The 16,853-nt window shown below is 37.5% G+C and overlaps 1 protein-coding gene across 1 annotated transcript in view; it reads left to right on the top strand.

The window, feature by feature from the left end:
- Positions 1-1,054: 1,054 nt before the first annotated feature.
- The window catches only part of ano3 (anoctamin 3), a 105,266-nt gene continuing 89,467 nt past the window's right edge, over positions 1,055-16,853 (top strand). The window contains exon 1 of the mRNA XM_067379446.1: positions 1,055-1,175. Within this exon, the coding sequence (XP_067235547.1) occupies positions 1,079-1,175 (97 nt within the window). The 5' untranslated portion in view covers positions 1,055-1,078. The remainder of the gene's footprint in view (positions 1,176-16,853) is intronic.

Here is a 16,853-nt window from a genome sequence, read left to right as displayed (position 1 = left end):
CTGTGGGAGCGAAGGAATGCCAGTGATGTGATTAATGAGAGACACCTGTGCACCACACTGGCCTTGCTCCACTTCCATGGCTTTCGGCCCCGCCCCACTTGTCACAAAAAAATTAAGTTCTACTAACTTAAAAAAAAAATAAGTTAGTTAACTTAAATGTTTCGAGGTAATAAGTTTCCTCAAATGTTTTGAGTATTCTGAACTTATTGAGTTTTACAGTGTACCTTTTATCATTTATTACAGTAAAACTAATGTAATTAGTAATAACCACCAATGTCATCAGAAAAAAAGGATAAACAAAATGACTGAAATATTCTTCTATTCACAGGTGCTTAGTGAGACTGGTGCATTCTTATTTTTGCTTTTTTAAAAGGGTCAAGTGTGGAATCTGTGGATGCCCCCTTACATTATTTGAAAAATGTCATGTACTATGATTTCACAGCATATAACTGCTGTAACTGAGGTATTCTGGCATAAAATAAATTACCATGGTACCATACTTTTCAAATTTTACACCAATGGTAAAAACTGCCAAAACAATTGTAGCCTATTTAAATGTATCTAAATTCTCTTACAACATGGGGCAAATATTATATTAAAATTATAATTTCTGCATTCCATTTCCCTGGTTATAGCATTGACACGAGTCACGACCCCCCTTGAATTTCGTCACTCACAAATCGAATTAGTCAATTCGATTGCCTCAAAAACAAAACGGAAGCAGAATGCACAGGAAACGTGTTTTAAAAAGTTGAACTGTTTTTAACTTGACAGCGCGTCTTTAAATCGCACCGCTGTCGCTAGGAATAAAGAGAAGGACGCGACTTTACAGCCGTCCGTCTGACGCATGTGTACATGTGTCCACCAATTATAAAATAGCGCATACAGAACGCAACAACACGTCCTGTGAGAACGCCCCCCCAGAACGCGGGTCATTCTATCGAGCCACTGAAGGGTGTCCATCCATCCTCTTACACTACGTAACCATGACAACAGCCCCGGATGGTGGAGCGCGAGGGTAGACAGGTGTTGGGTTGCGCAGAGGAGAGACACCTACGCGATCGCTTCATACTTTCCCATGTATCCTGCCTTCATCTTCTGTCCGCGAGGATCTCTATCGGGAAACACCATGGTGCATCATTCTGGATCCATACAGTCCTTCAAGCAGCAGAAGGGTCAGTGCGAGCGCTGTTTTTGCAGGGGTTTGTTTGTGATAACGTGTTTTGGGGGAAAGTGCGGCTCTGGGCTGCTGTACTTCATGTCCCGGTTTGGAGATGCTTTCATGATATGGTCAACTTCATGATTAAGTGTTTGGCGCATATCCGTTTCTTACTGGATGCCGCTGGAATAATATCGTTGTCGTGAATAGACTAGATCACGAGTGAAACAATTATTTTGCCTATTCGCATTTGGCATAGGAGAAGTTAATATTTATATAATTGAATATATGATGATATTTTAGTATTTTTTTTTTATTTTTTATTGTCCTTAGTAGATTAATAGATCAGGGATATCTTTCTGATATCTCTCTGATTTTGGTATCATAGCTATACTCCTGTGATGTTCGACAACAACAACCTCTAATGTAACTTCTCTGGATTTATTTCTGGAATTTGAGTTTTGTTTGCATTGCAATGGATGCTGGTCCACTCGTGTTCTCATAGCTGCAGTTTTGGTGATCAGTAACATGAACCTTAGAATTATAATAATAAAAAAATACATTTACTGGAACATTTGGACTCTGGGTTATGGGAAAACACTTTCCATTGATCTTTCTTGCTCTTGTTTAATGGGGTCGCAACACACTAAATGGTCATCTGGCTATTAAATCACACTGTGTTGAAAATCGCTGCTCTCAGGGTGATTCTGACAGAATTGGTGATTTAATTACAGTGAGATGGACAAAAAAGAGAGCCAATTCTGCAGGGATAGTAGCTGGCCATGGGATGAAAAGGACAACAACTTTAGTGCACTGTTGTGATATTAGAGGCTTACATTGCACTTTGTTTTGATGAAGTGCGTTTGATTCTTGTATAGAAGATATTAGATACAGTAACACTAACAGATATGATTCCAGAATGAGGTCAGTGTAAACAAAAGCACTTGAAAACATATCTCAGTAAAATTTGATTAGTAATATTACAAGATGTTATTACAGAGGCTGAAATGAGAGATCGAAACGACTTTAAGAGAACTGAATTGTAGTAGTCTTTGTATTTAAGTGTAGATTGTTCACAGCTCTCTATGTCCATCCCAGTCGGTTAATCTAGCCTATTTTTGTATCAATCTTAAGCTGCAGTTTAGCTTAGAGAACCAAAATACTGCCTTGTTTCTGTCCCATTTCCCAGTTAGCAGTGGACAGTACAATTAAGAATGAATATATTGGTCAAATATTTTGGTCACATATATTTGTTTTATGGAAATGCAATTTATAAACAATTAAACAAAATAATAATTATAACAATACTACTACTACTAATAATAAGACGGATAAGAGGAAGTAGAAGCAAAGTTTTCAATGTATAATATATGTGTGGCCATATCACACATTTTTGAAGAATTAATTTTTTTCAGGAAAATTAGTATTATAATACTGTTCTGATTTTTTTTTTTTTTTTTACCTCTATATATAATTACTAGATATAAAAGCACAGTTAATCCAGATATTATGCAATAATTCTTGAGGTGATTCACTCAGCCTGATTACTTTTCTTCAGGTTTGCTGATGGCGGAAATGTGCTATTGGGAAAGCTTTATAGGGCTAGTAATAGCAACTAAGGACCTAGAGGAGGGTCAGTTCCACACCGCAGAGGACGTAGTTTATTAAAGGACTAGTTCACCCAAAAAGGAAAATTCTGTCATTAATTACTCACCCTCATGTTGTTTCACACCCTTAAGACCTTCGTTCATCTTCAGAACACAAATTAAGATATTTTTGATAAAATCCAATGGCTCAGTGAAGCTTCGAAGCTTTACGAATCTTTTGTTTCGAATCAGTGGTTCGGCGCGTGTATCATACTGCCAAAGTCACGCCCCCCAGTGGTGAACTATTGACATTTCGAAACACTTATGATGTAAGGAAGCCTCGTTTACTGAAATCACATGACTTTGGGAGTTTGATACACGCTCCGAACCACTGATTCGAAACAAAAGATTTGTAAAGCTTCGAAGCTTCATGAAGCAGTTTTGAAATCGCCCATCACTAGGTATTGTTGAATAAAGTCGTTATTTTGGGGGTTTTTTGGCGCACAAAAAGTATTCTTGTCACTTTATAACATTAAGGTTGAACCACTGTAGTCACATGAACTGTGTGTCTTTAGTAGCTTTCTTGGCATCTGAAAGTGTTAATTATCTTGCTGTCAATGGAGGCCTCACTGAGCCATCGGATTTTATCAAAAATATCTTAATTTGTGTTCTGAAGATGAACGAAGGTCTTACAGGTGTGGAACGGCATGAGGGTGAGAAATTAATGGCAGAAATTTCATTTTTGGGTGAACTAATCCATTTAACAAGCTCTTTGTCATTTTATCTCTGAATGTAACGTGACTGGAATGGCTACAATGTGATGGCATTTCTTGTATATCCCAATACAGCAAAATTGGCTCAACCAATGTCATGAGTTTAAAGCAAGACTAGTTCAGACTGTTTGGCCCTCAATGAATGCAGAGAGGAACATTTTCTCTCATTATTTTAAGCAATTTCATTTGGTGTCACTATAATTACACATTTCCCCTTTAAGCATAATGACAGTGGCATGTATTTATAGTGCCACTTCACATCTTCACTACCTAGACGTGACTCTGTCACGGTCATTAGCTATCGATCTAAGAGCGAATGTACAGATTATTGCAAGCATTAAAGCTTTTAAATGATTCACAGGTAATTATTTAGGGCTCTTGTAGCATGCCAGGGGACAGTGGGAAAACTATTGAAAGCTCTTTCTTCAGGTGCTTGAGGAAAACACATCCATGTGCAATTTCTGTTTATTACAGCAAGCAGTCATTTAGCAGATGCTTTTATCTAAAGCGATTTCCAGGGCATTACATTGGCATTCACCCTGGTGCAATGGCTTGCAATCCATGAATGTCTTCACAAAATTAAACTTGTGTCAGAATTGTGCAACAGTTCACCCAAACTCATAATTACGCCAAATGAGTAATCCTCTGACGTGATGTGTGAGGCAGGATGTAGGAGTATCGTAAGCTTAGATGCCTCGTGGTTCAAATAAATAGGGCTGTGCAACAAACTCAAGCACCTCTTCTCTTATATCAAAATCCTCTGACATTTCTCTTTAAAAATGATAGTTTTAGATGTATAATCCGTCACCAGTGATTTGTTTTGCTCTGTCCTCTGTGCCTCTGCTTTCGTCATTACGTCAAAGGATACTCTTCTGCCACAAATGGACTTGCGCATTCTGCGTACGTTCGTCCGCCGGAAGCTAGTTATTTGAATTTATAAAGTTTTAAATATGGATATTTTTCTTACAAAAATGCATCGCGTTGCTTCAGAAGGCATTTATTAACCCACTGAAGTCGTATGGATTACTTCTTTTTTTTAATGGATGGATGCATTATTTTTTACTTCAAAACGCAGCCCCCCATTCACAACCATTATAGACCTTGGAGAACTAAGGATATTTTTAAATATATCTCTGATTGTGTTGGTCTGAAAGAAGGAGTGGCTAGAGGATGGCTTGAGGGTGAGTGAATCATGGGATCATTTTAATTTTTGGGTGAACTATCCCTATAATATGTGTAGTGCAGGGGTAGGAATTTATCCAGCAGAGGTCCGAAAAGGTCCAAAATTCTCAACATCTTTGTTAATCCTGTAACAACTTTCCAATCAACCTGTTAGATTCAAAGATTGCAGTTTATGTCAAGTTTAGGCTTACAACTAGGGTTTGGTGCTTCTACATCAGTGTTATTAACCTATCATTTCCCTCTGATTTTATGGATTACTTATGGGTAGGGTAAGGTTTAGCGGTAAGGATATGGTTAGGAATAAATTTTTGGACAGGAATGTTGTTCCACGATCAACTAAATATGTTGACCCAGGAACGAGTCTAACTCAGCCAAATCAGGACGTGTTTGGTTCAATAATGGATCTGTTGTTATTGCCGTCATTAGGGGTGGAGTAATATAATAACTTCTGTAAACAAAATTATCACAAGAGATGCCATTAAATTACCTTATGTCTCAAAGCACATAACATTACAATAATAATGAACATAAACAGACTTACAGATCACTGATCTGTATCACCTGACTGCTGCAGATTAATTTCGGCGTTGATAGTGTTGCCATTGAAACGCATAAATTCGAGTCACGAACCGCTCCGAGTATAATGTCACAGGTTTCTATCTCTTACAAATTACGGTATTTATGGCGTGAAAGCAGCATAAGCTCATTGTTTTGGTTCAGGAGGAACTGTAAAATGTGGCTGCTGTTTTGGTTGTGTGCTTGTGACTGACGTTTGTCCAAATCTGCATAGCATGTAATGCGCTAATGACGTGTGATGTCTGCATGAACAAGGTGCATGGTATGTAAAAACATATGTTGACAGGAAGGTCGGACATCCTATCATAGCCCTTGGACCAAGGGATATGATTGAATGAACATTTTATGGTCCTACGTCTTCCATAGATGATATAAATACAGATAAATACATTTAGACCACTTTAGAAACTTAGTGATTGCTATCAGGATGTGAAGAGTTTCAATCAGCATAACAAAAAAATGTTTGAACCAAATCACCTCCCCTGCCTTTAACTAAATAAAACTGTGTGACTAAATGAAGGGCAAAAACAAATAGATTAGAGCTAGTGAAATTAGCACATAAACACATTATACCCCTTTTCACAAGATGTAATATAAGTCCCTGGTGTCCACAAAAAGTGATTGTGAAGATCCAGCTAAAATATTCCACAGATCATTTATTATAGCTTGTCAAATTTGCCCCTATTTGGGTGTGAGCAAAAACATGTGTTTTTGTATGTGTCCCTTTAAATGCAAATAAGAGGGCGGAGCTTTAACAGCACATGCTTTGGTTTTTCAACAACAACAAAGCTGGAGAATCTCACTTCCAGCCAAAATGACAATTGTCAGTAATGATGTTCAGCCTTACATTGTTCAAACTGGAGTTGGACACTGATGGAGAGACTCAGGAAGAAGTTACAACTTTTAGAATGAAACTGGACGTTTCTGAATGAATAGTGGATAGATTTATGTAGTTGCTGTGGAACTCATCGACTAGCATGTGGCTTCATGTTAATTTTTTTTATCAAAACCTGTATGGACACCCACTATACATAGCATACCTGTTTGCCAAACAGAGCCATACACACCATGCTAACGTTTATGATTGCTATTAAATGCTATGAATGGTCTAGTATTTTTCCTAAATATCATTTAGAAACGCTTCTTTTTTAGCAGTCAAGCTTGCCAGTGTCAACTTGCAGGCTATCCATGCTAATGAGACTCTAAATAGTGTTCTGTGCTCGTCTGTGCAGCCAACGACAGATCATTTAGCATGCTTCGCTCAAACTTTTGCCATGGCCTTAGAACTGGTACACCGTTTTCACTTGCGAAAACAAAATGGCGGTGCAGTGGGTAGAAACGTGCAGATTAAGGGGTAGTAATATTATAATAAGATACCTTTCTGTCACAATGGGAGCAAAATCTGAGCAGCTTGTTTTTTCCCATGCTTGCAGAGAAAGGCTTGACAAAGCAAAGTTACTGGGTTGTCCTTTTTTCACATTTTCTGGGTGGGTAGATGCACCGGGGACCCGATTATAGCTTTTAAACATGGAAAAATTTGATTTTCATGATATGTCCCCTTTAAATTCTGACATGTTATTCAGCTCAAGTGGGATAGAGCGGAACCTTTGTGATTTGTCCAGGGTCATTACTCTGATGTACACATCACAACACACAACAATAAATAATTTATATTAAACATATATTACCATTTTATATATTACCATGTCAGTGATCAAGGCCTGTTTTACCCCTTTTCACACATACTGGTGAATTACAGATAAATTACAGTTTAGAGATCATACTCTTGCTACTATTGCATACTAACTATTATGCGTCTAGTGTTGTTAAGAACAAAAACACATTCGGTGATACTATTTTATTTAATTTTTTTGTCAAATTGGACAGTGCGTCTCTTCTCCTGGGTGGATGAAGAAAATGTCACCGCATTTAAAGGTAATTTCTGATGATTGACATCACAGAGTTTATCTGTGTTTTGGTACTGATATGTGAGTAGTATCATACTAAAAGTAAAGAGTATCTGGCATGTTGTCTGAGGGAAGGCTCCGAGCTCAGAATGTGGCCCGAACCCAGTGTACTTCCCCGTATCCCTGGCTGGAATAGGAACCAGCTGAGAGTGAAGAGTCGAAGTGGAGGAGAGATGCAGAAAAGCTTAAACAGTGAGTCGGCTATGTATAGGCCTCCTCTCGTGTTGATTGGGTAGATCATTTGAACTGGATCCTCATGACACGGTTGCTTGCATGAACAGCACATTTGTGTATTTCCCGGAAAATTTAATCTGGTAATTTCTATGGTAATTTACCAGGTTTAATGTGTGAATGGGGCTATTATTAACAGGTTACGGCATTCATAGTGGGATCCATGCCCTTTCACATAGTAGGCGCATAGTGTGACACATAGTGTGTAACACATAGTGTGTTAAACAGGCTTACAGTAAGTGATGCAAAAGGTTGGTAAATTTTCTTTTAAAACAGATCCAGTTGTTGGACAAACAACAACAATTTGGTCTTAAGCTTGTCTCCCAGACTGACCAAGCTGAGAAATCAGCAAACCAGTTTTGGCTGGTTTAAACTGTTTTTGCTGTCAGCAATGGTTGCAGCTCTGCATCAAAGAAAGGCCCCTGAAGCTTCCACAGATGTCTAACTGAGCCCCAAATATCCACTGACCCCAGAACCTCGCCTGTCTCCAAGTGCTGAATGACAAAATAACTACAGCAGTAAAAAAGGCATTCTATCTTTTCCTTTCTCTCACAATTCTTATATATCTTTTGGGGGCTTTCTCTGAAAGATTTTTTTCTTTTTGACAATCTTTCCATAAAAAGAGTTTTTTTTTTTTCCCAAACAGTGCATCCCCTTGATAGAGTGATGTGTGGAGACTGCAAAGGAAGATAGTTGCGGCCAGAGAAAGACACTTCCCAGTCAGGGAAGGTGAGATGTGATGGGAATATAGTGAAAGAGACTCTTTGATGTTTAGCCCTCTATACCAGAAGAGTGGATTTTATATTCACTTATGTCCACATCAAAGCATGTTTGGCCATGGACTCATTCACTGGCATATCTTATCACATTATTGCAGAAATATGAGGTGCCAGGAAAATGCATTTTGAAAATGATGTTCTTAGCAAATCATTCATGAGTGTTGATAATGGATATTACACTAATTAATGCTCTCTTAATACAATTCCATAATTAATGGAAAATTTAGCATTTAATGGTGAAAGCGTGAGATGAATTCTCAGCTAATAATAATTGAAGGAAGTGTGACAGACAGCTGTGGGGTATGTGGTGGGAGATGGTGTGGAATACACAAGGGACGTGTCCCCTGCACTTTTAATAAAACATAAATTCATTCCCCACACTTTTTTTGGGCAAGTGTGTTCACAGAGGTTTTCATGGGCCAATGTGAATAAATCTAGATTCAAATTCAAAGAGACAAGATATTCTCTGCAAGACCTGATGTTTTATTCTTATCCAAAATGAGGCAATGTAAGCGTTATGAAGCGCTAATACTCTCATGTAATACAAGTTTCATTCATACTCAAAGCCGGAGGGCATTCTCTTGAAGAAAGTCCAAAACGTACTTATAGAAGTAATAATTCATGACATTCCAGGTGTATCGAGGCGGGACATGACATGGGCAAGAGTTCGTAGTCAGACAGGCAATGGTAGAACAACAGCAGACAGATATGGCAGAGAGCAGGCAGAATCATAGTCGGAGAACAGGCAATAGGTTAGGGCGGGCAGATAACAATCACAAGTCCAATAAGCAATAAACAGTCCAAAGGCAGGCAGCCTTGAGGCTGGGGAACAGACTAGATCAAAAACTGTCAGACGAACAGAATGATAAACGCTCAGAATTGCAACCGTTGTAAACAAGACTTCGCAACATGTGTGAGGATGTGAATGGTTTAAATAGTCCAGATAATGTGCCGCAGTTTGGTGATTACTGATTGGTGGAGTGAGTGCAAGTGAAAGGCAGGGAGTATTATGGGAACTGGAGTCCGGGAATGACTGGAACTATGACACCAGGAAATCCCTTATTTGGACAAACGCAATCCAGCTATTGCTGTAGCTTAATAAAAAGCAGAAACATTTTTGAGTGATGACACGTGAAGAGAATAAACACATGATTACGACAATATATTGTTTTGTGTGTTTTTCAAGCAATCTCAAAATATTTTCATAACAATACAATATATGAATAATGCAGTGCTAATTGACATAGCCTTTATTACAGTATAGATATTGAAATAAAAATATTCTAATAAAATATATTTTCTGCCTTATATGATAAAAAATATATTAAAAGACAATTAATAAAAGCAAGAGATAAGTAAAAAAACAACAAAACTGTCAATTGATACATTTGAAAATGCAGAATTTGAAAACCATGATGCATGTTTAGTCATGTGATGCAGTCATGTGATCCATTCAATCCAAAACAATCAAGATGGCGTCCCATCCAAGCTGTTTTATTGACGTCTTTCCGTTGCAAACACTAGGTGCGTTCACATGGAGCATTGTAACTGGTTTAAAAGTCCAATCTGAATGAAAATGCTCCATATAAACACCTCAATCGGAATAAAAATGAAATTGTAATCAGTTTGGGAGAGGTGGGAAAAACCTTTCTATAAACCGAACAAAATAAAAATTCTACCATGTATACGTATGCACATGAAGAGGCCAGGGGTTGTCAGAATGCACAATGGCGGCAGCAAAATTAACCTGGAGTAAAACTGAAACAACACATTTATTATTAAATACACTGAAGGAACTCTACGGACCTTTATTCACACTTTTCTGCTTTTCGTCGGAGGGAAGTATGCTCCTTAGAGATGCACAGCCACCAAAAAGGTCAGCTTCCTCATACCTTCCAGCTGTAATATGCTACAAATTCACACTGTTGCTTAAGAGCAACACTTTACATAAAAATAGCGTGCATAATAATGGGGCTCCATGTTGACAAGGCGGCAAACAGGACATAAGTTAATGTGCGCATATCACAAAGTCATTCCGACTGAAAGCGCCGGCATATGTAAACACCATTTCGGATTAGATAACGTCTCATGTATACAGTCCACCGAATCTTTCAATCGTAATTATTTTAATTGGAATTAAAAAAAAGTGTACATGTAAACGTGGTTACTGTTTGAGCGATTACACAAGATATAATACATTTCAGAAAGTTGTATCTTATCTTTTAACATACCTTCAGATGTTCATTAATGTTCTGTAACTAGCATTAAAGAGGATGAGATGATTGCATTCACTCGTGTTCCACGCTGCCGCTTAAAATGAGGCACCTGTACAGTGATCAGTCATGCCACATCAAAGAGCATCAAAACGGCATTTATTGTTTGAATTTCGTGATAAAATGGACAGAATTTGGAAGATGACACTTTGTTTCTTAATGAAAGTAACAAAATGCAGAGCATATTTCAATTATTGCTGGGTAGGCTAAGGCTAAAATACTGTATTCGTCATGTACTGCTTTAGTCTTATCTAGTCTTTGTTCGAGACCGTAATGTTGCAATTTAATGCATTTTGTATACATGTGCACCGTGTCGGAAGTCCTGTACCGAAATGGTACGAATACGTGCACTGTTACACCCCTAATCTGGATTAATGTGGACTTGTATTCAGTATTAAGTTTTTTTGTTAAAATTTGTTAAAACTTAGTGTACATGGAGTTTTTTATGGAGATAATATCATCCAGAATTAACTTTGTGCTACTTTATTACTTTATTATTGGGTTAAAACACATGGACACAAAAGGAATTTATGAATTTAATGTCACTAACTAAACAAGAAAGGGGGAAAAAAACACATTGTTCTTTGCTGGATAACTTTAGCTGTAATAAGCTAACTAAAATTAGACATTAACACAGGTTTTAGTCTTATAAAAAGAACAAAAAAAAACTATATGACTAATTTTAGTTACATTGCTGCTTCTTCGTCAAACAGCATTGAATCAACACTGCTAACACAATTCTAACAGTACATAACTCTTCTTATTTATGAAAATGAGAGTCATGCCAACATAGATAGCATGTCCAAGGACCAATCAGGTGTTGTGTAGCCAGATTTTTTAGAACAAGGTCTGGTGCAAATGGCAGCTTATTTTACCCATGAACCTCCCACTTTGACAGAAATTTGACTGAAACATGATATTTTTACATGACATTTAGGGGGAGATAAATCCAATGTATACTGTACTATAGATGTGCGATACCAGATGCTGACGCTTCATCAAAACTATTTTTGGACTGTTGGGTATCTTTCAGATATTAGGGTGTTTTCACACCTGGCTTGTTTAGAGCAATTGTTTCCAAACTTCGCACATTTTCTCCCTTAGTTCATTCATTTAGGCCTATATGAAAACAGCGATCATGCTCGGATTCACACCAAAACAATCGGCCTGATTGAAAACAATTTCTGAGTCAGTTCACTTGAGGTGAGAAAGCAATCTGATCCAACAGACCAATGAACTAAACTGTATCATAATTCATAATTGGAAAGGTGTTATGGATGAGCACATTAGTTATCTCTGTTGATGTGACATTTGACACGGAAGCTTCAAAGCTTATATATATACATAAAAAAAAAAAAAACGAAACATCTCACAGTGAAGCACTGTACCGGAGCTTGATAGTTTTGCCATAACCATGTGATTTGTGACGTCCGAAGCTTCTTTTTCGCACACAACCATGTGAATGCTTCATATTCTGATTCAAATAATGTGAACCCTTATGCAGGTGTCAAGTGTCATCTGTTATTTAAGAATAAATCTTAATACGAATAAATATTTACAGTATCTCACAGAAGTGAGTACACCCCTCACATTTTTTTAAGTATATTATTATATCTTTTCATGTGACAACACTGAAGAAATTACACTTTGCTCCAATGTAAAGTGGTGAGTGTACAGTTTGAATAACAGTGTAAATTTTCTGTCCCCTCAAAATAACTCAACACACAGCCATTAATTTCTAAACCGCTGGCCACAAAAGTGAGTACACCCCTAAGTAAAAATGTCCAAATTGTGCCCAATTAGCCATTTTCTCTCCCCGGTGTCATGTGACTCCTTAGTGTTACAAGGTGTCAGGTGTGAATGGGGAGCAGGTGTGTTAAATTTGGTTTTATCGCTCTCACTCTCTCATACTGGTCATTGGAAGTTCAACATGGCACCTCATGGCAAAGAACTCTCTGTGGATCTGAAAAAAAGAATTGTTGCTCTACAAGATGGTGTAGGCCAGGGATTCCCAAAGTGTGGTACGCACCCCCAGGGGAACGCGAGCTGTCACCAGGGGGTGCGCGATCGGAAAAATTTAATGGCGGTCTGTTTTTTTTTTTAAGTGGGATTTTTCCATACAATAAAAAAAAAAAACATGAACAGTAAACATTTCCTTTGTAATCACTTTTATTTTAAATAAAAAAAAAACTATGATTTATTATTTTTTTTATAGAAACGTAGAAGAAGACTGCTGCTGTCTTCTACGCCAGTGGTTCTCAACCTGCGGCCTGCCACGAATGTAAATGCGGCCCGCGATATGCCGACCACAATTTAAAAAATGTAATTATAGCATTACAATTTATTTTTGTTTTTAAATTTAAATTGAAGTGAATTAAATAAATATAAACAAGCTATAATGCTTTATTTGTCATATAAAATCATTTTGGTGAGCATTTATTATTTTAAGACATCAGGCAATGACGAAATCACTCAGTTAACAAAACGAACACTTACAAGTGCGCGCTTTGGAAGAATTCAAACAGTTGCCATTATTTTTGTAAATTTAAGCCTCAAAATGGTCAAATTTGTCATTAGAGGAGAAAAACTAAATGTGGAACATACAAAGAAGGAACACATGCAAACAAGAGCATCAGTCGCAGCATCAGCAGTAAAGGTAAGAATGGAAGAATCAGTTTGCTATTAATGAGCGAGATGGGCAGCCTTCCTGTTTGCTCTGTAGTAAAGTACTAACTTGACAAGCAAAACCTACCATTTCAAAAGACTGAACTATGAATTCGATGTGTTTGTTTGATGTATTTTAAATAAGTAAAAATAACCGCATCAGCGCACCGCTGCTGGAATGAGCCCAACTCGGCCGCGCGCTCGCGGATCCGATGCTGTGCGAGGGATTGCGACGTGACAGAATGCGACGCAGTGCTCTTCTTTTATGCACTGCAGGCTAGCTTATTGCCGCAATGTTTCTTTTACGTCGTTGAAAATAACCGTGCTTTCTGTTACTGAGCCTGTGTCTGTCACTCGTCTTCTTAAAAGTGGAAGTTTGCGCGTAGCTTTGTTGCATTATATTGAAACTTTGTTGATGTTGTTATTGTCATGCGTGTTCTGGTTATTTGCGCATGATTAAACATGATTTGGGAACCGCTGACGTAGGCTATAAGAAGATTGCCAAGACCCTGAAACTGAGCTGCAGCATGGTGGCCAAGACCATACAGTGGTTTAACAGGACAGGTTCCACTCAGAACAGGCCTCGCCATGGTCGACCAAAAAAGTTGAGTGCACGTGCTCAGCGTCATATCCAGAGGTTGTGTTTGGGAAATAGACGTATGAGTGCTGTCGGCATTGCTGCAGAGGTTGAAGGGGTGGGGGGTCATCCTGTGTCAGACCATACGCCGCACACTGCATCAAATTGGTCTGCATGGCTGTCGTCCCAGAAGGAAGCCTCTTCTAAAGATGATGCACAAGAAAGCCCGCAAACAGTTTGCTGAAGACAAGCAGACTAAGGACATTGATTACCGGAACCATGTCCTGTGGTCTATTTTGAGGGGACAGCAAATTTACACTGTTATACAAGCTGTACACTCACTACTTTACATTGTAGAAAAGTGTCATTTTTTCAGTGTTGTCACATGAAAAGATATAATAAAATATTTACAAAAATGTGAGGGGTGTACTCACTTCTGTGAGATACTGTACATGTGCATGTACAGTTTGTATTTATTCCCAGTTCATAAGTACTTCAATTGAGCATTCTACGATCATCTTTTTGCTCAGAAATGTACCCACAGACTCATTTATTCAAATTGTGTAAGTAAAATGACACATGGAAGTCTATTTTTTTATATAGACTAATTATTTTCATTGTTTTATATGTTTTTCATAGCATAAACTGATTTATTACAGTCCAAAAATAACTGGAATAAATGAACCTTTTCAGGATACATTTGAGGGGAAGGCCTTGATGCTTCGCAAAGTCGCAGTTAGAGATGTTGAAACCAAAAAGTGCCTGTTCATCTTAAAATGTTGTGCAATTGCTCTTCTCCAAGAATTATATATGTAATTTATTGGTTAAAACAAGAATGAAGGCTTTTATACATTTGTATAAGTGTGTGTGTGTGTGTGTGAGACGACAGCTACAGATAAAGCCACACTTAGCCCACAGAAATAACTTGTCAATACATCTTGATGGATGAATTCCAGAATGTTGAAATGTTGCCTTGTGAAAGCAGACCGAACCAAGAAGAAAATCCAACATTGTAACAGTTTAATTATCTGTTTCAGAACAAAGCAAACAATCTATAGCTCTGAAAACACCCGTAGTTTCCCATTGGACTGATAAAAATGAGTATCCTGTTTCCAGGAAGTTGCACAGCAGTGAACCACTTAGGTTGGAACTGGCAATTTCAGTAAACTTTTATATATACACTATAGACAGTACATCACAATCTGTGGATGTGCCATCTCTGGGTTATTAATCACACTCTACTACTGAAACCCGAACAAAAGAGATCTAAAAACCAAACAGACAAACAACTATCACAGTCAGAACTGGACCAGCACCCTTTCATTCAAGAGGAACCACATGTGTCAGACACATGAGGAATATGACAAGAGTAAGCAACGAGATCTAAGACCAGCCTGTACCAAATAACCAACATTTCTCAGCTGCTACCATGAGAAGTATAATAGCTACTGTACTGACATCTTCAAGCCATTGAAGACTCAGTGGAGCACCAAAATCAATTCCAACCAGCACAATAACAGAAAGCAATAAACTGATATATGCCCCAGTGGCGGTGAAACTTTATATGCCTCACAACTGAATAAGAGCAACAAGACATCAGTCCTCCTTGGAAACAAAGACATAATAAAGACGTTAAAGAAACCACACCATACCAGCTACTTAGAATAGCAGGACGAACAAACAAACGGATTTCTTTCCAGAAATTAGTAATCGAAAATCAAGCACTTAACATGGGATTCTGGCTTTGTGGTGGTGGCGTTCTGATCTATTGCAGTGTAGCACAAACAGATTGGCCAGACACAAGGACTTCCTGCTACATGGGCGACTATCCAGCAATTGCGAGTTAGTAGGAAGCTGATGGTAACAACATCTCTGTGCTTGGTACCACATTCAGTTCTGGTTCTCATGATTGTATAATGTGAAAAACTGTGAAACTATATGCTAGATGTAATGTGAGTGTATGCTAGGTATACTAGGTCGCTAAAAAGAGAGGGCCCACTTTCAGGGAGACATGGCTTCCTCCACAGGGGAGCTGTGAATTTGTCTTTTTCTGTGTCAAAGCAAGGGTGTGTGTGTATTGCACAACATCCCATGAGCCACAGACTTGCCACCTGTCACGTTACGTAACGCACAGATGGGGATGAGTATAGCTGTGGATCACGGACACTCAGACGGACCAATAGATTGATTATTTAAAACAACAACCTGTGATCTGTGATTGTCAAATCAAAAATGTGTTCAACTGGCAGGTATGTAAGAATAAATAAATAAACTGATTAGTTTCAATGGTTATGAAAAATATGAAACTGGCTGAAAAATTTATGGAAATAATTTAAATGAAAATCATGGAAAAACTGTGGAAATTTCTACAGTGAAATATATATCACACTTAATAAAAAAAAAAAAAAAAAATGAAATTTACGGGAAGAACTTTACCATATTAATATGGTATAAACATTTTACAGATTGACCTTAAATTTATAGTAAAAACAAAGAATGTATATTTCATTACCAGAAACAATGTTAATATACCAAATTACTAAAATCTGTTTTTTACCTTATAATATACTGACAACCACCTTAAAATCACAAGTGATAAAGAGAGCATGATGAATCAAAGTTATAGTTGAGGTAAATAATAAGGTGCATGGTGTCATACACACAAACACAAAACATCATCTTGGTAACATAGATGACACTAATTTATAGTTTGTTAAAACTTTTGGGAACTGATATTCTGACTTTGCTCATGTTTTTTTTTTTTTTTTTTTTTTTTTGATAAAAACAACATCTAAATTGTTTCTACAAAAATAAATAATAAAAATGTGTATCCTGGGAATTTAAAAGTATATAAAATCCAGCATTAGAACTTTTTTCCTCTTTTTTTTTTGTTCCCCTTTTTGACTATAATGCACCATATTTTCATGAACTTGTGTGTATATATATAAAATGCCTAGAGGAGCTACCTGTAAAGGTGGTAAAAAGTTTACTAAAGGGATAGTTCACCCAAAAATGAAAATTCTATCATTAATTACTCACCCTCATGTCGTTCCACACCTGTAAGACCTTCATGTTCGGAACACAAA

This window comes from Chanodichthys erythropterus, chromosome 24, assembly GCF_024489055.1.
Source record: "Chanodichthys erythropterus isolate Z2021 chromosome 24, ASM2448905v1, whole genome shotgun sequence".
Taxonomy (NCBI): Eukaryota; Metazoa; Chordata; class Actinopteri; order Cypriniformes; family Xenocyprididae; genus Chanodichthys; species Chanodichthys erythropterus.
This window is presented reverse-complemented; position numbering and strand designations above follow the sequence as displayed.